A 23,110-nucleotide genomic window follows, 5' to 3' on the forward strand; every position below is an offset into this window, starting at 1 on the left:
TCTACACAGAAAAAGAGAGAAAACAATATAAAAACAGTGAAAGTATGATTTCTATCTAACATTCGAACCATTTTAAAAATCTTTTATTGTTTGTATTTTTAATTCATTCATTGGTCTCACATAAGATAACATATTTCATATAATCCCTTACGTAAGTTCCATCATAGATTCTAAGTACTTCTTATTGGAGCAATTCAAAGCATCAACAACGAACAACGGTTGAGATTGGAATTTAGGATTACCTATCATACGGAATTAATAAATTGAAAACTTTCTTAAGTGAGAATTAAATATTATTTAATATATTTTAAAAGATTTATTATCTCTAAACTCCCTTAGTTGTAAGGAAATATCATATTGTTAAAGGCAGAAGGTATGAAAAATTATCATTAACCTCCCCTTGTATTTGGAAAAATATTCATTTGCCTGATTACCTCCCTTTGATCATGAAAATTATCCGTCCAAATTAACTAACACTGTCTCGTTAAACTTAAATGTAAATGACCATCAGGTAGAGTTTTTTTATTTAATTTTTTAATTTTTTAATTTTAAGGTTTTGGAACGTTTATGCCTTATAAATAAGTTCTTGAAGATATTGTACCAAAATTAAGAATAGAGATACCTAAACAATTAAACATGAACTAAATACTTTTTTTGAAAGCATAATTTAGCTTGGTTCCAATTTGGCAATTTATATATATGTATAATAGTGTTGACGCTTGATTTTGGACGTCAACGACTCGCACGTGGGAAACACTGAGCTGACTCAGGAGACATACGTGAATGGATCCATGAGATTTGAATATGGAGCTGAGATTATATATGTTGCAGAAAACATAAATAAAAGATTGGCAAGAGGGTTTTTTATAGTGGTTCGGATGCTCAACAAGCGACTCCTACATCCACTGTTATTTTATTAATCTCTGACTATTTCTATGATTTTGTTCGTAAGGCATACAAAGATGAAGAAATACAGTGTTTACAGAGAGAGAATGAAATGAAGCTCAAATCTCAGCCTAACCCCTTCTTCGGGAAGAGGAGTGCCTTTTTATATACCTAAACACTCAATGTAATGAGTGTCTTGCAAGTTATCTTGACACATGAAAGACTCTTGTCCATTTATATCTTGAAAGGAGATAGAGTTGGTGAGAATATCTTTGGAGATATGGGCTTGACAACTAGTACAAGAAGACATTAAATGAGCTGACAGAGGCGTGACTTTTTAGGCATAACAAATAGATCAACCTATTATGATTTGTGGATGTCCAATTTACGGTATCAAAAAATCTAAATCTAATATCTATAATTGGTATTGAAGTGATATTTTCCATTACTTATATATATATAATAAAAAAAATCATAATATTTAAAGCAAAATTTGAGATAAAAGCTAAAAAGTATCACAAAGTCAATTTACTTGAGTCTACCACAATTGAAAGAAGAAGACAAAGAAAAGATTATCATGATGACTAAATGGAAAAATTGAAGATTCTTATAAATTATTGACATGATCATTAAGATTTGTTTATATGACTTTTGTTCCCAAAAGCAATGTTTAACCATTAAGCAATCAATAATACTATACTTACAAAGAAATCTTACAAAGATTTTTATATAAAGTAAGGTGGTAAAAAATAAATAAAAGAGTGAAACAAAAAGTCAAACTCATTAAATTCACTCTTCTATTTATTTTTTGCCACATCACTTTGTATGAAAATTTTTATAAATTTTTTTTGTAAGTGTAGTATTACTCTTAAGCAGTTGATACATGCAAAGGGAAATGTACCATCAACTCAAATTTCAACTCAAGCCACTTCTAAAATCATTTTTTCAGCATTTAAAAGTGTTTATTTTTAATTAGAGATAGTTTAGTCTCCAGCTTCACAATGATTTTTTGAAAGTATTAAAAATATCTTTGATTAGAGATTTTTTTTTTTCTTTTTTTTCTTAATAGGGGTGTCCAAATCAATTAATACATACCTCAACTAATCCTTCAGGATCCTGAAATTACTGATCGGGTAAGAGCTCTAGTGGTTATCTCTATTAACACCCAAGAAGAGACTTGAATTTAGGACCTCTTAAGTAATATACTCAAGAGTCTTTATTGAATAACTCGGCCATCCAGAGATAGTTTAGAGTGTTTTTTTTTTAATATTTGTAAAAGTTTTTCTCTTAATTATATGGGATTTTTTGATATTTTTAAGGGGTTTTGTGATATTTTTGTGAGGCTTTTATAATTTTAGCAAGGTATCTAATACTTTAAGAAAATTGTTGAGGCGCTGGATACCTATCAAACTTTCAGGGCCAATAAAATTAACCTATTAATTAGAAGTATGATTTTATCACTTATTTGCATATATATATTTATATATATATATATATATATATATATATATAATATTATATTATATATATATTATATATATATAGATATATATATAACACTAGGAAACCGAAATTTGCACCGAATTTTGTACGGCCGGTGGAACGCGTTCTCCCATTTCTTTATCATTTTTTTCTAGTGAACGGCCGTCATCAAATATTGGACGGCCGTTCACTCACATGGACGCCCGTCCATCAAATATGGATGGGCGTCCATATAATATGGACGCCCGTCCCTATTAAAATAAAATAAAAGTTTGAAAAGTTTAGGGACGGCCGTCCATCGTCCATTAATTTTGGACGCCCGTCCACAAAAATGGACGGGCGTCCATATACGAGGGACGGCCGTCCATATAATATGGAGCCCGTCCCTATTAAAATAAAATAAAAATTTGTAAAAGCTTAGGGACGACCGTCCATCCATGTGGGAGGGCCGTCCAAATGGCGGGCATCACAAATAATGGACGCCCGTCCTTCACCCAAAATGAAAAGAAAAATTTCCATGGGGACGCCCGTCCACCAATTGTGGACGGCGTCCCTCAATCTTGAACGGGCGTCCGTAATTTTTGGACGCCGTCCAAAATTAATTTAAAAAAAATATTTTTAAACACTGGATGGTCGTCCCTAACTTGGACGGGCGTCCATACTGAATGGACGCCGTCCATTCATATGGACGGCCGGCCAACCCGTATGGACAGTCGTCCAATTAATGGACGGGCGTCCATTACTTATGGGCGCCCGTCCATAATGTTATTAAATTTTTTTAAAAAAAAAAATTTTCGTGTTTTAGGTTAAAACATTTGGGGAAGTTTCAAAATTTTTTACACCCAGGCAGCCATTACACTTCTTCGTTTTCCATCTGCGTCTTCTTCGTCTCGCGGTGTTTTTCTTCTGGACTCTCTACGCTCTCTTTCGTCTTGGTAATTAAGCACTTTCTTTTTCAAGATTTTTTTTGAAATTTTTGTTTTTGGTTGGATGAATGTGTTGAATGGAGTTGAGTTGATGAGATAAAATCCAGTCAATTTGGTGGGACTGGTTTGTGTGATTATGAATAGAAGTGTTTGCCATTGATAAAGATAAATGGAGTTTATTTCAAAAAAATGGTTTTGGAACTATCGTGAATGAAAAATTGGTTTTGGCTATGTATAAATTGATTTTAGGCACAATTTAGACACATTTGATTCGAAAACAAGGATAAGAATAACGATATGGAAACAAGCCATAGACTTCCAGTATACGTGCTCAATGTTGTTGATTTCTCATTCCTTCTATTGAGTTGGAATTACAAAGCCTGTAATCCTCCCTGGCTCTAAGCAACTTTACGTAGAACTTCAGAATTCTCAATACTAAACATCTTCAAGTCATCAAATCCTCCTCAGGGTTAACCAATTTTAGACTCAGCAGTTTTACTACTTAAACAAACCATCTGAAAACAATCAGGTATAATTCATGCGACTCTTCTTAAATTAAAAACCGGAACAACTTGCAACTTGTCTCTAAGTTGCTCAAACCCAGCAGTTGACAGGGCCTTGGTTAAAATATCTCGGTTTGAAACTCTGACGAAACGTGTTGAATAACAAGTTCATAAGTAACTTGATCCTAACATAATAAGCATCAACTTAATATGGTTGTTCTAACATGAAAAGATTAGAGAAAAACATCCATCACTTGTATTTTATACCAGATATAGGAAACCAATAAAAGTTAAATCCAATTCAGAGAACAAACTAAATCCAAGCAGCCTTAGTAGCAATTTCAGCCAATGCTCCATATTCAGCTTTAGTTTAAGGAAGTGCTAGCAATTTTTGTTTCCTGGGCTCCACTAGATTGATTAGAGCCTAAAAACAAGCAGTAATCACTAGACCTGTGACCATGCAAACTGTTGGCCATTCCAAGAGCTTTTGGAGTGTAACAAGGTTGGCATCAATCATCCTGCCTCTTCCAATAAATCCTTAGCATATTTTTGTTGACCAATTAGATGAATAAGAGAAGAAGTCCTAAGAACTTCAATCCCAAAAATAGTCCTGTTCAAGAGACCGTACTTAATTTCAACAATTGTAACTAAAATAAACACAACCAGAGCTTCATCTAGAGTCTAGATCCTAAACCATTGAATGTCGGATTTTCCTCAGGAAAAAATTGGTGATTGTATTAGGTTGTGCAAGGGACATACCTCAATAGCGCATAGTGCCTCAAAAGAATCATAACTTATGAAACGAAGCCACGGAATTCCCAGTATCAGGACTATGTCAAACTGCTCTCATTTGATGCCAAGAGAGATTAGCTACTATCGTCAGCTTTTGTTCGCTTTTTGCTTTTTGATTAGTCCACCATAATTCATGTAGGTCGATTTGTTTAGGGATACCCTTTGCTTGTTTCCTCAAAAATGGCCATTGCATCCCCTTGAATTGGCTATGTGTCTTGGCAGATTATGATGACGATTTTTTAATGTATACAGGTTTTAGAAGAAAGCAGAAAATGGTGAGGGCAAAAAATAAACTTCCTCAGAAAGGACATCCTCATCTGCACTTCATTTCGAGACTGTGACATAAAAAACAATACGAGGACGTGTCGAAAAGAGATATTTGCTTGGAAGAAGTTTGGATTTAGGACTTCTAACAAGTTTAGGTTTAGGTTGAAAATCAATGGTGGATTAATCATTTGAAATGGGACCGTTTAGTCAGTATGAGATATGATGGATATAGGCATTTGATATATGAGTTTTTTGGTAGTTGGAAGTGTAGAGACAGACAGTGATGAGTTTCAGGCGTATACAATGTCTTTAATTAAAGAATCAGAACTTTGTAGTGACACCCCAAGATTTAGCAACCTGGATAGGATTTGATTGTGAAGGTTTGGAAAACGTACTAGAAACTGGGATTCCAAACCAGCTTGGATTGATGTTTCCGGAATAGGGACTTACCATCCCATAGGTGTAAATCTACAAAGTTACAGAATCCTGCTATGAGAGTATTTCACAGTACTTGACTTTCACATTTAATGGTAAGAAAGAGACAAATGGAAATGTGACGTTAAGGATTTATTGTTCATGGAAGCAGCAGTAGCAGGGAGGCAAGTTAATTCAGCTTAATTCAGCAAAGTTATTGATTAAGAAGTGGGAGATCCCTGCAGAGAAAGGAGAAATATATTGGGGGATGTCTGGTTACGTTAATATGTGAGAAGTTGAATATTGAGATCAACCCTGATGATGCAAAAATAAGATTACGTTTTCTACAACTAGTGTTGGGGATGTGACATTGAATAGAATGGGTTTGATAAAAAGAATATGGCAGGACAATGGTATCTTATTAGGGATGAAATCGAGCGAGAGCAACAGTTCAAGAAGGTGTCAGTATTCAAGAAGGGGTTACTGAAGGACAAGTTTATTTGTGCAAAAGAAGAAGAATGGGTACTGAACTGGACCATCTGAGAATGTAGAAGATATGGGTTTCATACTTTACAGAAATAGAAAGCAGATTTGAGCGGATGGAAAAGTTTCAAGAAGAGCGTTTTTCACGAACTGAGAGGCAAATGCAAGAACTGCAAAGTGATTTCAACACGTTTGCATCAAGATTGAAGAAACAGTTGACATCATTGGAGACCGCATGACAAGAGATTTTCAACATGATGAAAAACTTCTCAACAGCCTTCTCATCTCTAGTCAACCTCACCCCCTGCACCATGATGAAGAATTTTCCTTTGTTTATAAATAGATTGATTTGAGCGGATGTTGTAATAAAGATTGTAGTTGTTTATAAATAAAGGTGTCTTTTGTTTATAAATAGATTTGTCTTTTGTATACATATGTCTACAACTCTTTTCAATGTATGTATATGTATACTAGACATACCCAAAGACATAAAAATTCAAATCTGAAAAGAAATGCATATCCAAAATGCCATATACATTAACGTCATTATCATGAATTCACTATCCTAAACAACAATGATGAAAAAACAAAAATAAAACAACTGTAAGCATACAACTCAACTGCATTCGGTAGAAATTAATCAAAGCATGAAAAATTTATACAAATACAATCTATATGCTTCAACTTGGCAAAAATATCAAACATCTCCCAACGAGAATGTTCATCATTTACAAACTCCTGTCCAGTATAGAAACTACTTGTCCTATGAGATTTGGAACCGGACCAGTGGACATCTGTCATTATTTAACAACCAATTTAGCACACGGTATGAAAAACTTAAGGCAATTATAGTTATACAAGATATAAAACATACTTGTGTAGTAACAACATCATTTGACACACTTGAGTTTCCCCATCGGCCACGGAAGTACTTGAAAGAAACTGTTCCTGTTGTCGCTGTACCGATGATCTTTTCCTAAAAAGTATCATAACACATTAATAATCAAGTCGATATTACTAAACTTCAATAAGTAAATAATGTTTCAAAAAAATTACTGAAATAATGTAAAGTCATACCAATTCTTTGTTTTTGTAATTTTTCTTTTTAACCCTAGTACAATTTCTTCAATCTTCGACTGTTTCTTCCATGGAGGACGACCTTTGCTACGAGCTGTGTGGACTAATGATTAGGGTATTCCCCTCTTTAGGAGGACTGTCCCCATCTTGACTAGTCAAACGGTTCTAGAAGAGATGTTCACTGTTGTACCAACCCCTCCTCACTTTCCTTTTGCTCCAACTGTTTCCTCGTGTCAATCATAAACTCCGTCATCATTATTATATCTCCTCATTGTTTGATGCCAGATCCGCTACTGTCAGCATTAATTACACAACTTATCAAAACGTTGTCCTTCAATGTTGGTGCTCCACCTATTATAACTAACCTTAATTTCGTATGACATCTGTTCACATTCTTCCTCCAACGCCGTAAAATGTACTTTTCCGGAAGTGTGAAACCCTTTTATGAATCAACACCATAATGGCATGTCTACATAAAATCCCCTGAACTCAAACAAATGACAAGTACAACGAATATCACAAGAATTTCATCAAGTACACTACATGAGGAACACGGGGACTATTATCTCCAAACAAACATCTTCCCAAACTGAAATCCTCGCATGAATACATTTTTCAGAAAAGATAACTCACAATAAATCTTCCCGGCAATCTCATCTTGAAGCTCTTTAAACTTTGCAGTTGTGTATGCACATTGAAATTGTTTCTCAATAGGGTAATTAGTTGTGCATGGTATCCAAGATTTAAAAGATCTAAAATTAGCCTCCCTTTCTTTTTCCACTTTAGCTCACAAGCATTAATATTGTTCCAAATGTTCAAAGTGGTTTTGGAATTGACATACCTATAAAAAAATGCATGCATACTTTCACACGTTGGGGGTAGACATACCTGCCCAGAAAGTATCTTTAAGAAATGCAGGCACCCATCTACTCTATCTTGTACACTCACATACATGCATTATCGTGAAGGTGTGCACATCAACAAATTGGTTCCACCGCTCTTCAAACTCTTCACGCGAAAGGAATCACACAACATTTTGCAAATTAAACTTGATAGTTTCATATTCCTTATACCCCTTAACTTTTCAGGCAGTTTTCATTATATGCCATAAAACACCACTTATGGTCTTGTACAGGGAAATAATCTTAATTGCATTTGCATGGCCTATCTTGATCAGTGATTATTCCATTAGGAGCGACATCATGCATTCAAGCTAGAACGAAATGCCATACAAATGTCTCAGTGTCCTCATGAGAATTAACCCACAACCTAACAACGTTGATGTCCATGATGATCAACCCCCACAAAAGCAGCAAATGGCATGTCATACTTCTTCGTCAAATACGTTGTGTGAAGGTGATAACACACCGAATTCTTATATGCACCCCTACATCTAGCATCAACCCATAACACATTTGTAATCAACTCTTTATCTACATCAATCATGTACCAGAAATTTGAATCTCCTTTTGCATTTTCCTAAAATACCAAGTACTGCGGAAGCATCACCGAATTCTTTATAGCACCCTACATCTAGCATCAACCATAACACTTCTGTAATTGACTCTCTCATTACATCAATCATGTACCAGAAATTTGAATTCTCCTTTTGCATTTTCCTAAAATATCAAGTATTGCGGAAGCATCTCCAACTCCAAGTCGTAACTTCTCACTTTTTCAATGTAGTTCCTACAATCTTTTTCTAGAAACGTCAAATTCTCTACACCTCCGCCTCAACTAAACATGACTGAAAATTCTTACACGGTCTAATCCCAGCCACATCATTAACTTCAGTCGCCTTTTCACATAAGGTGTATCGTTCGGTTAACCTTGAAATATCTTTTTTTGTCGGACTTGTAAGATCATGGTTATGTTCAAGCAACTGATTTAATTCCATTTGCATTCACCATTCAAAGCTGTACTAATCCGACTCTTACAATCTGTTTTGGCAAAAGGTTGTTTTTCAAGGTATTTCTGGACTTACATCTCTCCTTTCCAGAATAAGAACATGCACTGTCACATATCTCATCTCTCCATCTTCGCATTTCTTTGAGTACGTATCATGGCTTCAATCCTATTTGTTACCATACCGTTTGTAATACTTCACAGACTATCAACTGAATCAAACATATTCCAATAGAGGCTCTATTCTTCCTCTCAATCTCATATCTTCTAATTCATCACGTTCATTTTCTGATTTAATAGTTTTATAATACATAAAATTAGAATGTACTATACAACACATCAAATAAAATAAACAAACGATCAATAATTTACCTCAATATCATTGAAATGAGGCAAATTGGACTCTTCCATATTCTGAGGCAAACTGGACTCTTCTATATTCTGAGGCAAACTGACTCTCCATATTCTGAGGCAAACTGGACTCTTCCATATTCTTTAATCTGATTCATAACAATCAACAACAATTTTTCGTATCAGTGTTTTTCTATTTTAACATATATCAATCCAAAATATAATACAAAACAAATAAATGATAAAGTTATATAAAATGTTCACGATAAAAAACTAAATAAATGTATAATATATAAAATCGTTATTAACCTGCACAAATCTCTCTAATCTCCTTTGAAACATCTCTGTAATCTCCCTTTCCTGTATCTCTCTTTCGACTGTAAAATTAGCTATGGTTTGATGAAATGAAGTTGATGAAATGAATAGATGATAGCTTTCATTATTCACATGGTACCTGGAAAATGAGGAGAAAACGTTTGTTGTGGGAAGAAATGGCTGGGAATGCAGACGCTGAGACGAAACAAACGGCAACGTGAGCGAAGGGACGATGAGCAGAAGGGACGACGAATTTTGGCGCCGGTTTTCTTTCGTTTTTAGCTCTTGTAATTGGAGAAGCGTATGGAGAAGCAAAAAACAAAAAAATAATTTAAAACGCAAAATTTTTTTTAAATTTAATAACATTTGGACGGCCGTCCATAATGAATGGACGGGGGTCATTCAGTATGGACACCGTCCACAATTAAGGATGGCCGTCCATAAGTTAGGGACAACCGTCCAGTGTTTAAAAAATATTTTTTAAGAATTAATTTTGGACGAGTGTCCAAAATTATGGACGCCCGTCCAAAATTAAGGACGGCCGTCCACAATTGTGGACGGGGTCCCCATGGAAAATTTTTTTTTTTTTTCATATTTGGGTGAAGGGCGGGCGTCCATTATTTGTGGACGCCTGTCCAAAATTAATGGACGACCGTCCATAATGGATAACATATGATAACATTTTTTTTTTTTAAAACTTACCTAATAATTTATACAAAATCCCAAAAAAGAAAAACCGAGTTTGTTGTTATATATTTCTATTCCAGTATAGTAATATTTGCATTTATAAATTTATCTTTAAATAAAATATTAACTTAAATATATTTTATAGGAAAACAATCTATTCATTAAAGAAAAAAAAAAGTTTTTTATTTTAAACTAAACTCTATGCGTTTGGCCTTTTTTGTAGTAAACACCCCCCAGTTTAAAAAATGCATCCTAACCTTGTGTATTTGACCTTTGTCAGCGAACATCTATTGGTTTCAGGAATGCAACCCTAATCCTATGTGTTTAGTCTTTTTGCAAAAAGCACCCATTGGTTTAAAAAAGAAGACCCTAACCTTGTGTGTTGTCTTTAGCTTTTTTTGTAGTGAGTACAGTGTTGACTAGTTTTGGAAATATTATCAATTTAACCTTTAAATTTATCAATAATTTCATAAATTTAACCCCCAAAAGATGTACTAATCTCTTAATATTGGTGACCATTTTGGATGTTAAATTAATTAAATTTAGGTAAATAATAAAAACATTATTTCCTTTAAACGTAAACAGAATAACTTAACTGTTTTTAAAAAATAAAGATTCGGGTCTTATTTCTAAAGCCAATAAATGCTCACAACAAAAAGACCAAATACATAGTGTTGGAGTCGCATTTCAAAAACTAGTGGCTGCACACAAAAAAAAGGCCCAGGTTTTCTTAAAATATAAAATACTAAATTTGTATTTATATTTTCGCTACTTATTCCAAATTAAAGTTAAAACAATTAAATTCGGAGACATTTAATAAATTTTTCTGATATATTTTCTTTACTAATTTACAAATGTTAGTATTTAAAACATTCCGCCTATCATAATAAATTAATAACAATGGATGAAAAAAAAAATTATAATAAATAAATATTTTTATATTTATCTGATAAACAAATAAATAACATGAAATATCTAATTTGAAAACAAATAATACTATATTTACACTACTTTTTTATACTATATTTATTATATCATGATGTGGCATATATCACAATCATATAAAATTTTAATTATTTAAAAATTTTAATATTATAATAAAATTTATGTAATTGTGATATATATCATATTATGGTATAATAAAAATGGTGGAAAAAAGTAGTATAAACCTAAATTACTCTTTTTTAAATAAATCATATAGCGGAGTATTAGCGATATTTGTGTGTGTACAGTTGGCAAAGTTGACCAAGGAAATGTCTCTAGCCACGCGTTGAGTGCAAAAACATAATTGATTAATTAATTAAATAATAATGATTAGCCATTTATATAGTAGCAGGAAGAAGAGACTCATAAAACAAAGGAAGAAAGAAGAAAAATAGTTATTTTGATCCGAGAAAGAAATGGCAACGCTTGGTGGAGTTCGTGAGGTTGATGGAACTGCTAACAGCATTGAGATCGATGGCCTTGCGCGTTTCGCCGTTGATGAACATAACAAGAAACAGGTCTTCCTTTCAATTCAATTCAATTGTTTTGATTTTCTCAATTTTCTCAATTGAATTGATTTTGTATTTATACCTTTTCTTTTTTCTTTTCTGTTTTTGTTTGGTTGCAGAATACGATGCTGCAGTTTGGGAAAGTCGTGAAAGCGAAACAGCAGGTGGTTTCTGGTACTATGTATTATATAACTCTGGAGGCGAGTGAGGGAGATAAGAAGAATGTTTATGAAGCAAAAGTGTGGGAGAAGCCTTGGTTGCAATTCAAGGAGTTGCAGGAGTTTAAGCTTCTTGATGATACTTCTGCTTAGTTTGGTATTTTTTCTTCTTCTATTTGTATTTGTTTTTATCTGTTAAAAAGGAATTTAATCATGGAAGAAAACAAAAAAATTGACGACTTTTAAGGGGCTGCTAAAGGATTTACTTATTTTATATTGTAATTTTTTTTTTTTTAATTAATGAATGTTAAACATCTACTCGTACAATTGAGGGTATGTGATTTTGTTATTATATGCCTGTATTTGAGAGACACAAAAAAATTAATTAGCTTTTATATGCAGAGCCATATGTAGTCACTTACTAACCTTTGTGAATGGAAGACATAAGAATTTTGCATCATATGCAGAATTTCTTTTCAAAACTTGTAAATGGCCCTGTACATCATAATTATATGTCATTCACTATCAGTCGGGTGAAAACGAGACTACTCAGATATCAATACACTTTTTTCTGATAATATCGCATTTCACTTATACTCTTTTTTGAGCTCCCTTCGCTTTCCCCTTTTCTAGTTGGGGTTCATATATGACCACAGATCGTTTGTGTTTCATCTGGTCTTTTTCTCCTTCATTACCAACATTTAGTTGCTGTAAATAGACATTGACTTTCTGTTCCCTCGTTACCTATTTGTTGCAATTCTTTTAGCTCTTTTTATTTTTTATTTTTTTCCTTTCTAACAATTGCCTAAATGTTCTTTGAAATAAAGTATAATTTCAGTGTCCTGCACATAGTTGAAGGAGGCATGCCCCTTCATGATACTGAGTTTGAGATTGGTTAGAACAGGTCTGCAATTAGAAGGATCCCAATATGCATATTGTAACTAGAAAGTCAATTTACTTTGGCTAGATGTTTTGATCTGAGGGAAATTCAGTAAATTTAGCATTACTTATACTTGAACCTATTGTTTTTCTGGTCATAGTGAGTGTAAAACCACCAAATTGTTAACCTTTCTCTACTGTGCCATCATTGTCAATTTTACACCTTATGACTTGTCATTTGACTGAGCGGATCTATTTGTTGATATGGCTTTTAAAATCTAGCTTATTTATCTATAATATGGCATTGTGAAGTCATCCATTTGGATGTCTTAAGCACTGGGGTGAGACCCTTTTGCTTTTCCTGCACTACAGAATCAACATTAGATTTTACTGTTCTTAGAACCTAAAAGATTTTGGACTCTGATTTACCTCAATTTTTGAACTAAAGAAAATTAAGTCCCATATTTGTTTCTACATTCAAAATTAAATGGTAAGTGAAAAAATAATTATCTTTAACAGTTTTGTTATTACAAAACTGCCATTCACTGCATGTAATGATGTTAGAAGAAATGGTCTACTCTTCTTTTTTGGCTTGTTTTGCTGGGACCTTTGCAGCATATATTCTTTAGACAATATCAGAATCTGAAACACCATTTTGTGATAAGTTAATATATTTGTATCATGAACTTGAAATCTTTTTGATTGGTCTTTTGTATGTATATATGTGGTATGGTATTTTTATTTCAATAAATTTAGTAAGATTATCTAATTATTACTATAAATAAAATATTAGAAAGTATTAATTAAATTTTAATCAATTAGACTTGATATGCATACAATTCTTACTGGCCAAGCTTGAGTATTGGCATTGATGATGGCTTCCTTTTAATTTCAGGTGACTGACTTGCAGTATATCAAACTTGGAAAGAAAAATATCAGGATATTGAAGCTATATTCAGTATGAAATAAATGTAACTGACTTATGAATTTGGTTTGAACCTTGCAATAAACGTGTGTAGATTCTTCTTATCTTATAAATGGTACAACTCCGTGAAGCTCTTCTAGAATGGTGCAAAGTGATGCATTAGTCTAATGAGGCCTTCATGAACAAGCGTGCTAAATATGTGAAAATAAATTTACTGTATTCTATTATATGTGCAAATTTTATCCCTATCTAGTTAAATTTATTTTCTAGGCTGAATGTTCTTTCATCATTCTTTGAACTTTCTTCGCTCTGCTTCTAGCCGAATGTGGCTAATTATTATATTTGTGTGTGTACAGTTGGCAAAGTTGACCAAGGAAATGTCTCTAGCCACGCGTTGAGTGCAAAAACATAATTGATTAATTAATTAAATAATAATGATTAGCCATTTATATAGTGGCAGGAAGAAGACTCATAAAACAAAGAAAGGAAGAAAGAAGAAAAATAGTTATTTTGATCCGAGAAAGAAATGGCAACGCTTGGTGGAGTTCGTGAGGTTGATGGAACTGCTAACAGCATTGAGATCGATGGCCTCGCGCGTTTCGCCGTTGATGAACATAACAAGAAACAGGTCTTCCTTTTAATTCAATTCAATTGTTTTGATTTTCTCAATTTTTGAAATTGAATTGATTTTGTATTTATACCTTTTCTTTTTTCTTTTCTGTTTTTGTTTGGTTGCAGAATACGATGCTGCAGTTTGGGAAAGTCGTGAAAGCGAAACAGCAGGTGGTTTCTGGTACTATGTATTATATAACTCTGGAGGCGAGTGAGGGAGATAAGAAGAATGTTTATGAAGCAAAAGTGTGGGAGAAGCCTTGGTTGCAATTCAAGGAGTTGCAGGAGTTTAAGCTTCTTGATGATACTTCTGCTTAGTTTGGTATTTTTTCTTCTTCTATTTGTATTTGTTTTTATCTGTTAAAAAGGAATTTAATCATGGAAGAAAACAAAAAAATTGACAACTTTTAAGGGGCTGCTAAAGGATTTACTTATTTTATATTGTAATTTTTTTTTTTAATTAATGAATGTTAAACATATGGTCGTACAATTGAGGGTATGTGATTTTGTTATTATATGCCTGTATTTGAGAGACACAAAAAAATTAATTAGCTTTTATATGCAGAGCCATATGTAGTCACTTACTAACCTTTGTAAATGGAAGACATAAGAATTTTGCATCATATGCAGAATTTCTTTTCAAAACTTGTAAATGGCCCTGTACATCATAATTATATGTCATTCACTATCAGTCGGGTGAAAACGAGACTACTCAGATATCAATACACTTTTTTCTGATAATATCGCATTTCACTTATACTCTTTTTTGAGCTCCCTTCGCTTTCCCCTTTTCTAGTTGGGGTTCATATATGACCACAGATCGTTTGTGTTTCATCTGGTCTTTTTCTCCTTCATTACCAACATTTAGTTGCTGTAAATAGACATTGACTTTCTGTTCCCTCGTTACCTATTTGTTGCAATTCTTTTAGCTCTTTTTATTTTTTATTTTTTTCCTTTCTAACAATTGCCTAAATGTTCTTTGAAATAAAGTATAATTTCAGTGTCCTGCATATAGTTGAAGGAGGCATGCCCCTCCATGATACTGAGTTTGAGATTGGTTAGAACAGGTCTGCAATTAGAAGGATCCCAATATGCATATTGTAACTAGAAAGTCAATTTACTTTGGCTAGATGTTTGGATCTGAGGGAAATTCAGTAAATTTAGCATTACTTATACTTGAACCTATTGTTTTTCTGGTCATAGTGAGTGTAAAACCACCAAATTGTTAACCTTTCTCTACTGTGCCATCATTGTCAATTTTACACCTTATGACTTGTCATTTGACTGAGCGGATCTATTTGTTGATATGGCTTTTAAAATCTAGCTTATTTATCTATAATATGGCATTGTGAAGTCATCCATTTGGATGTCTTAAGCACTGGGGTGAGACCCTTTTGCTTTTCCTGCACTACAGAATCAACATTAGATTTTACTGTTCTTAGAACCTAAAAGATTTTGGACTCTGATTTACCTCAATTTTTGAACTAAAGAAAATTAAGTCCCATATTTGTTTCTACCTTCAAAATTAAATGGTAAGTGAAAAAAAAATTATCTTTAACAGTTTTGTTATTACAAAACTGCCATTCACTGCATGTAATGATGTTAGAAGAAATGGTCTACTCTTCTTTTTTGGCTTGTTTTGCTGGGACCTTTGCAGCATATATTCTTTAGACAATATCAGAATCTGAAACGCCATTTTGTGATAAGTTAATATATTTGTATCATGAACTTGAAATCTTTTTGATTGGTCTTTTGTATGTATATATGTGGTATGGTATTTTTATTTCAATATATTTAGTAAGATTATCTAATTATTACTATAAATAAAATATTAGAAAGTATTAATTAAATTTTAATCAATTAGACTTGATATGCATACAATTCTAACTGGCCAAGCTTGAGTATTGGCATTGATGATGGCTTCCTTTTAATTTCAGGTGACTGACTTGCAGTATATCAAACTTGGAAAGAAAAATATCAGGATATTGAAGCTATATTCAGTATGAAATAAATGTAACTGACTTATGAATTTGTTTTGAACCTTGCAATAAACGTGTGTAGATTCTTCTTATCTTATAAATGGTACAACTCCGTGAAGCTCTTCTAGAATGGTGCAAAGTGATGCATTAGTCTAATGAGGCCTTCATGAACAAGCGTGCTAAATATGTGAAAATAAATTTACTGTATTCTATTATATGTGCAAATTTTATCCCTATCTAATCGCTCTGCTTTCTAGGCCGAATGTGCTAATTATGTGAAAATAAATTTACTGTATTATATGGGCAAATTTTATCCCTATCTAGTTAAATTTATTTTCTAGGCTGAATGTTCTTTCATCATTCTTTGAACTTTCTTTATGCAAGTCATTAGAGTATCAAGCACTACAGTACAGGTAATAAAACAAAGACTGCTGAGAGTGGGATTTAGCTATAATAAAACAAAAGCCTTCTTAAGCAGGAATCAGTATGATCACTAATTTTATAAAAGAGTTTAGAATACTCTTTGACTGGGCATCCTGAAAATTGTTCATTTTTATGATTTTTTTTTCTTCTTTTTCAATTTTGGGCTGGATGTTCATTTCTGAGCGTAATGAGATTCTAAAGAATTCTGTAATCAGAGAGTCACAGCCTCTGATATTTGGAGCATGTATTAGTAATACTGTCGATGTGTGCTTTGCTTTCATTTCTGGCATTAAAAGGATGGAACTTGATAATCAAGCCTTCCTTCCCTTGTGCAATCAAGTAGTAGACAATTTCTTTTCCAAGTTATCTTCTTTTAATGATGTATATAAAGGGCTTTCGGCTTACAACTGAACTTATTCACTCACAACATGGAATATACTTATGCAGATACACACACACGCACTAGAATTATTTGTATCATTTACATTAATTGATAAGCAGATAGAAAACTCAGAATCAAGCATCCAATTTTAAGGCATCTGCAGAAGCTGAAGCTGGTTTCCTTTTCTTTACAAGTGCTTTCGCCATGCCACGGACTTTTTCTGCTGCAAAACCAAACATGCTGTGAAGTATTTTCTTGACAAATTCAACAGCCAAAACGCAGTAGACAAAAATGGCAATTGTGGCGAGGTATATAATGAGCAAAGTGAGACCACTTGGAGACATTTTCACAGACAGAGTAACGTAAGTTATCATCATGGAGATAAGGGCTATTGGCAACAGGACTTGAACAGAAGAAGGGCTTCTGAAGAAGAAAATGAGGAAGATAGAGGCGAAGAAGCCAGCTGTGTTAAAAGACATGAAAAGAAAGTAACTGAGATCTGGGCATGAATATGATAATGGATGGTAATGGTGATGAAAGATGCATTTAGAATCCAATTTCATATCTTGTTTCCAGATGGTGGAGGGAGGCGAGAGCCCTGCTTGGTAAGTTACTGTTGCTATCAAACTGGCTACAACTAATACCATTTCCTGAACCTCTTCCCAAATGTTTTGCTTTGAATCAGAACTTGCAGTTTGAGTTTCTTGAGTCTTGGCCTCAGCTCCATCATCAAATTGGTGTCCTGAAGCTGAACCAACTTCTTTTATATCCATGTCTTGCTCAACCTTGCTTTCATTTCTCAGCAGTTCTATTACCTGCCCATGCTCAAGTTTATCAATAATATCAAACTTTTTTAGTTATAGAACTGTTTTTAAGGTGAGGCAATTTTCATCTAAAAATAAAAAAACTAGTATCAATAGCTATCTGTCAATATCATTTACTACTAATATTCTATTTATAAGTTGCAAAAGATGGAAGATGTTGAATATGAAGAAACTGTCCTGTGGAGGTCCATCTTTTAATGACAACTAATTTTGATTTGTGGGCAGCTTGTTGAACTCTTTTGAGATTGTTAGTTGGTTCTTTGACTTACTGGTTGAGCATTCTAGATTTCTCCTGTCTCTTTTAATCAATCGAAAAACAGTATTTCTCCTATACATCGCTATCATTAATTCTGATTCCTAAGATGTTAAAATTATGTGAGTTCATCCAATTCCCTCAATGATTAATAACAATGGAAAAAATAGTTGGCTTATATAAAACCATTAAATTATACTGGCAAATGCTAGACTATCAAGTATATTATGATTCAGTATACTCCAGTGTTATATGTTAGAGAACATTATCTTTTGTTGTTTCATTGACGGTATAACTAGTAAATCATTTGCTTTTATGCTAGATTTGTTCTTTAAATAAAACTTTCACATTTTGGGAAATTAAGATTACTAACTTGGCTATATATGTTCAAACCCATCGAAAAATCACCCTTAATAGTGTAAAGCATAAGATTAAGCTTACCTGAAGTTGTTCAGTAGCCATAGCCAGCTGGAAGATGGTATTACCTTCATTATCCTTGGCGTTTATCAATTCACCGTTATCATTTTCATCATCCTCCTTCACCTTTTCCAACAACATCTTAACTGCTTCAAACTGTTTATTCTTTACAGCCAAATGAAGAGGAGTCTCTCCCTTTGTTGTAACTTCTTTTACACAATTTGGACAGCAAGAAACCAACTCTGCAATCACATGAACTCTACCTTTCATGGCTGCAAAGTGAAGAGGATTTCGACCAGCTTTGTCTTTGATTAGACAAAGTTGAGGGCCAAGTTTCAAGAGCTCTTTCACAACCTCAATATACCCATTTGCAGAAGCTATGTGTAAAGGACTAAACCCAGATGGGTTCAGCTCCCATGCAAAGGAAGGCTTCAGGCTTAGTATCTTCTTCACAAACACAGTTTTTCCAGCTAGTGAAGCAATATGCAATGGAGTCTCTGCAGTTGGTGATAAGGCAACTTTTTCAAGGATCAGCGGATCTTCCTCAAGTAATGAATCCAATGCCACTACATCTCCCTCTCTCGCAGCCTTCAATAGTTTTGAATCCATCTGAATAACACTCTGCTGGACTCAAGTTTCAAGCAGGGCAAGAAGGGACTTAATATAAAGAGAAGATATATGTGTGATGTTTACTATTTATTGGTCAATCAAAACTTTCCAATGAATCAATGCCACTTTAAAATGCATGACAAAGACTTGTACCAGCTAATTACGAAATCAAGTTATTTCTGGATTGGGAGAACAGAGGACCAAAATGTTGATTGAGAAGCCAAGATTGTTAGTTTTGAAAAGCCTTTTCAATGAATTCCCTCCACCTGTTCATCCCATTCAAGATCAAGTTTAGTCACTGACCTTCCACTACTTACCATTCCATCTATCTTTTTATTCTTTTTTATAACATAAATTATGAATGTGAAAGCTCAGATTTCATTGCATTGAACATTTAATATTACAATATGATGGGACCTCAAAATATGGTGGTGTAGGAGACACAAGGGAGTGAAGTAGAGGATTGTGGGGTAGCTGGCAGGAAAGTCCTTTGAGCGTGACATACGGCAATAGGGGAATGGGTAAATGAGGGATTCTGTTATGGAGAGAGACATCAGGAGAATAAGAGAAGAGACTGGAGAGAATTGAGAGGGATATTCAGAAAAGTGAAGAGGAAGATTAGGGGGGACCTGGCCCTCGAAGTTCAGCAAGCTTTTGTTACTCTTTCTGGGTATTTGCTATTTTCTATGTTTACTGTTTGAATTGTCTTCTTGTTGTTTGAGTGGTAGAAGTGAGTTCCTATCACAATGACGTTTCTGGTCCTGTACCGAAACAAAACTCAATGAAATGATTTTTCAAAATATTTCACAAATAAAAACTAAGAAGAAAATTATATTTAGGAAGATCTAACACCACTTGGAATAGAAAAATGTTCTGAAACTTTGTTAGTGGATAATATATGAGTATTCAAACATTTTGGAAACAAAAATGATTCAAGTATTCATTTCTGCTTTCCTATGTTCCCTACCACCAGTTTCAGTGTACTATCTTCACATCTACTCCATCCTAAACCTAGAAACTTTGTTAGCGGATAATATATGAATATTCAAACATTTTGGAAATAAAAATGATTCAAGTATTCATTTCTGCTTTCCTATGCTCCCTACCACCAGTTTTAGTGTACTATCTTCACATCTACTCCATCCTAAAACTAGAAAAGACTTTTCAAAAATAACAACTTTACACAGATGCATTTCCTACTCATCCTTTTTCATCATAACCTTCCTCATCCTCATCAGTCCTCCTATTTAAGCTAGCAAGTTGGTGGGGATCAACAGCCATCTTTTTAATGTCAAAAAGTGACCAGCCAGGGTATTCTTCATGCTTTACTTTAGGCGTAATTTCTGTTGTTAACCAAGGAGCAGGAGCTGGCATAGCTGTTGAGTTGCTGTTCACTTGTAAGTCTACATTAAGATCAAAGTTTCTAATTGGCAATTCTATATTGCCAGCTGGAATACTACTCTTTGGTTCTTCAGCACTGTATGATCTTTCAAGGCTTGGTCTGCTTGGATTGTTCTTCTCCTGGTAATCTGAAATGTCCGGATCATCTTCAAACTTCTCATAGTGTACAGATATATCTCTCTCTACTGTTTGACTACCTCGCTCACGACCTCTGCCCCTACCTCTACCCCTTCCTCTACTACTGCTACTGGTGTGGCCAATCTCCTGCCGCAATAAAAGTTTTCATGTCATGTTTCAACTTAGCAATTACGACCACTTTTAACAACTAACGTTCCAGAAGAACTCATTAAAACCCATTGTCTGTTTATGAACTACAACAACAAATGTATCACTTCATCTAAAAATACATCTGAATTTGACTAAAATTTGAAAATATTTTAAATGCATAAGTCTAAATAATATATTTTCTTTTGAACTCGAAATCAAAGAATCCTAAAATATTGTAAATACTTAATATGCCAGCCTTGAGAGATAAGAGGCATTTCATCTTTCAGAAAACTAATATCCCGAGTCATAATGAATTAGAACAAGCAATACGATGAACCACATGTATCAAAGCTATGAGTTTATTATTTTAACGAAAGATCCAAACAAGAAAAGAATAACTAACCATTCTGCTTCTTTTGGCCTCATCATCATCTGTGTCTTCGCCATCAACTTTCCTATAAAGGGATTAAAATATTGTTAGTCATCAAACACGCCCGGATATTTTGTCTACTAACAAGAAGATGTACTATCACACTCCCAAACCTTCTTTTGGCAACAGAACGCTCATCACCAGCGGTATCAGAGCCACCCAAATCAGGAACCTTGCTAACTATTTCTCTCAGAAAGTCAAAAACATTGAATGTCTCTACACACTGCTTTCTGCAGATCAAAAAATTAAATTAGTCAATATAAATGTAGGGGGAAAAAAAATCGAAAAATAAAAATCCTTCTTCCGAAATCTAAGAAACTCCATCTTCAGATGAATGAATGCAAACTTGCTTCCAATCTTTTTCATCAAGCTTTAAACTGGGAGCTACTTTCGACTCTACAAACTTGATAGCCATGAAATTTCTGCTATATAATATCCCAAGTCTCTGGCCTCAAGGGCAGTTAAACCCTTGATCTTGTATTTGAAAGACATGGACTTTTACATGAGATTTGGAGGCAATATCTTATAGAAATTTTAGAATTGGAGGAGACCAAACAAGTCAGTAAGGACGAAAAATCCACAATTGTCTACAAGAATACGACTATAGCATATACCCCAACAGAATTTGTTAAAATCATCATATAAAATAACATATGAAAAGAAAAATTATGAACTTACAAATGCAAAGAATTCATGGTCTTTGCTGCCCTCTTCAAAGTAATACCATATGTCTGGTCACAGAGATCTTGCAGAAACAGTTCCAATGCTTTAGCTGCACATTATATTCATTAAAAGTATCAACCATCACTACTAATAACAAAACATCAATACTGTATGTTCTATAACTTACATAATTTATGACTAAAAACTGGGGAAATAACTTACATACAAGTGGAGGCACATCCAAAGCCATCTTCCCAATATCCTTATCAGCTTGCATAATCTTCTTTATTCGAGCCTAAAACACGATAGATATAATTCATATGAATAAATGCTAAAAAAGAAAAAGAAACAAAAAATTAAAAAAAAAAAAAGAATAGAACAGTATTATTAGTATATGATATGAACAGAGATGCCAAGCTTAAACAAATAAAAGAAGAAGAAAGTAATGAGTAACTTACAGCTGGGAAACGAGTGTCTAGTGTCTTTTTCATCCAACTCCATCGATATTTTGGAGTTGAAAAACAATTTATTTATTTATAGAGCAGCTCTCGTGTTTGTAGTTATCTCCTGAAGACTTTAACCAGTTACCACTTCCAGTCAGCCTCACTTCACGACGCCGCCTTAACGACTTTCCCGAATATTCATTCCCAGTTCCCACTTTAGTGTTATAAACTATAAAGTTATAATCTGTTAGGGTTATTTTGGTAATCTCCCCGCCTTTTCGTGCATTTAAAACACTCATTGTAGTTTGGGAATTATCACCAACCTTTGCCGCTTTGGAGTAGCAAAATTACAAATTGATAAAAGACAACGGGTGCTTTGTTTCCCTATCCTAATCTTATCATTTCCAAAATACATATTTATTTTCCTATTTTGAAAATATTATTATATTTTATTCAATTATTTTTAAACCTCCTAATTTTGTTAATTTAACTAAACATGCCCCAAAAAAAGTTTAAAAATTAACAAAAACACCCCCATCCACCCACGTTTGCCAGATTCCAGCCACAACCGCCAGAAGGTGGCCGGAATCTGGTATAATAGTACACTACCGATTGGATCTGGCCTATAGTGTATTGATATAGTCTTTTTCGACAAGATCCACCGTGTACCTGGCCGAAAAAGGCCATCTATGGCCAAAGATTTGGTCATATCTTTGGCTGTCATTGACGACCAAATGCGGCCAGATCTGGCCGTCAATGGTTAGATCTAGTAGTAGATCTGACATTTTCTAGGCCATCTCGATGCACGACCGGTCAAATATAACCGGTCGTGCACTGATTCGGGGACTAGACCACCCACTGGCGG

General features: G+C 33.9%; 3 protein-coding genes across 4 annotated transcripts; 2 read left to right on the forward strand and 1 right to left on the reverse strand.

The window, feature by feature from the left end:
* Window positions 1–11,417: 11,417 nt before the first annotated feature.
* LOC116131016 (cysteine proteinase inhibitor-like) lies at window positions 11,418–13,784 on the forward strand. The gene is made up of 3 exons (XM_031416681.1): window positions 11,418–11,589; window positions 11,700–11,895; window positions 13,513–13,784. The coding sequence occupies exons 1-2, from the start codon at window positions 11,488–11,490 to the stop codon at window positions 11,889–11,891; spliced, it is 294 nt and encodes a 97-aa protein (XP_031272541.1). The 5' UTR covers window positions 11,418–11,487; the 3' UTR covers window positions 11,892–11,895; window positions 13,513–13,784.
* A 245-nt stretch (window positions 13,785–14,029) lies between these two features.
* On the forward strand, window positions 14,030–16,363 carry LOC116130924 (cysteine proteinase inhibitor-like). The gene is made up of 3 exons (XM_031416605.1): window positions 14,030–14,170; window positions 14,281–14,476; window positions 16,092–16,363. Exons 1-2 carry the CDS (start codon window positions 14,069–14,071, stop codon window positions 14,470–14,472), a joined length of 294 nt encoding a protein of 97 aa, XP_031272465.1. The 5' UTR covers window positions 14,030–14,068; the 3' UTR covers window positions 14,473–14,476; window positions 16,092–16,363.
* A 470-nt stretch (window positions 16,364–16,833) lies between these two features.
* On the reverse strand, window positions 16,834–22,418 carry LOC116130923 (ankyrin repeat-containing protein BDA1-like). Of its 2 annotated transcripts, none has more exons than XM_031416604.1 (7): window positions 22,261–22,418; window positions 22,025–22,097; window positions 21,818–21,911; window positions 21,253–21,369; window positions 21,113–21,164; window positions 18,457–19,053; window positions 16,834–17,753 (listed from the first exon to the last, which is right to left on the reverse strand). In XM_031416604.1, the coding sequence occupies exons 1-7, from the start codon at window positions 22,291–22,293 to the stop codon at window positions 17,073–17,075; spliced, it is 1,647 nt and encodes a 548-aa protein (XP_031272464.1). In that variant the 5' UTR covers window positions 22,294–22,418; the 3' UTR covers window positions 16,834–17,072. The 2 variants fall into 2 exon arrangements, with proteins under 2 accessions (XP_031272464.1, XP_031272463.1); XM_031416603.1 differs by having other exon boundaries at window positions 18,457–19,056.
* Between the last annotated feature and the right edge of the window lie 692 nt (window positions 22,419–23,110).

The sequence above is a fragment of the Pistacia vera genome, unplaced genomic scaffold, assembly GCF_008641045.1.
Source record: "Pistacia vera cultivar Batoury unplaced genomic scaffold, PisVer_v2 Contig227, whole genome shotgun sequence".
In the NCBI taxonomy this organism is placed as follows: Eukaryota; Viridiplantae; Streptophyta; class Magnoliopsida; order Sapindales; family Anacardiaceae; genus Pistacia; species Pistacia vera.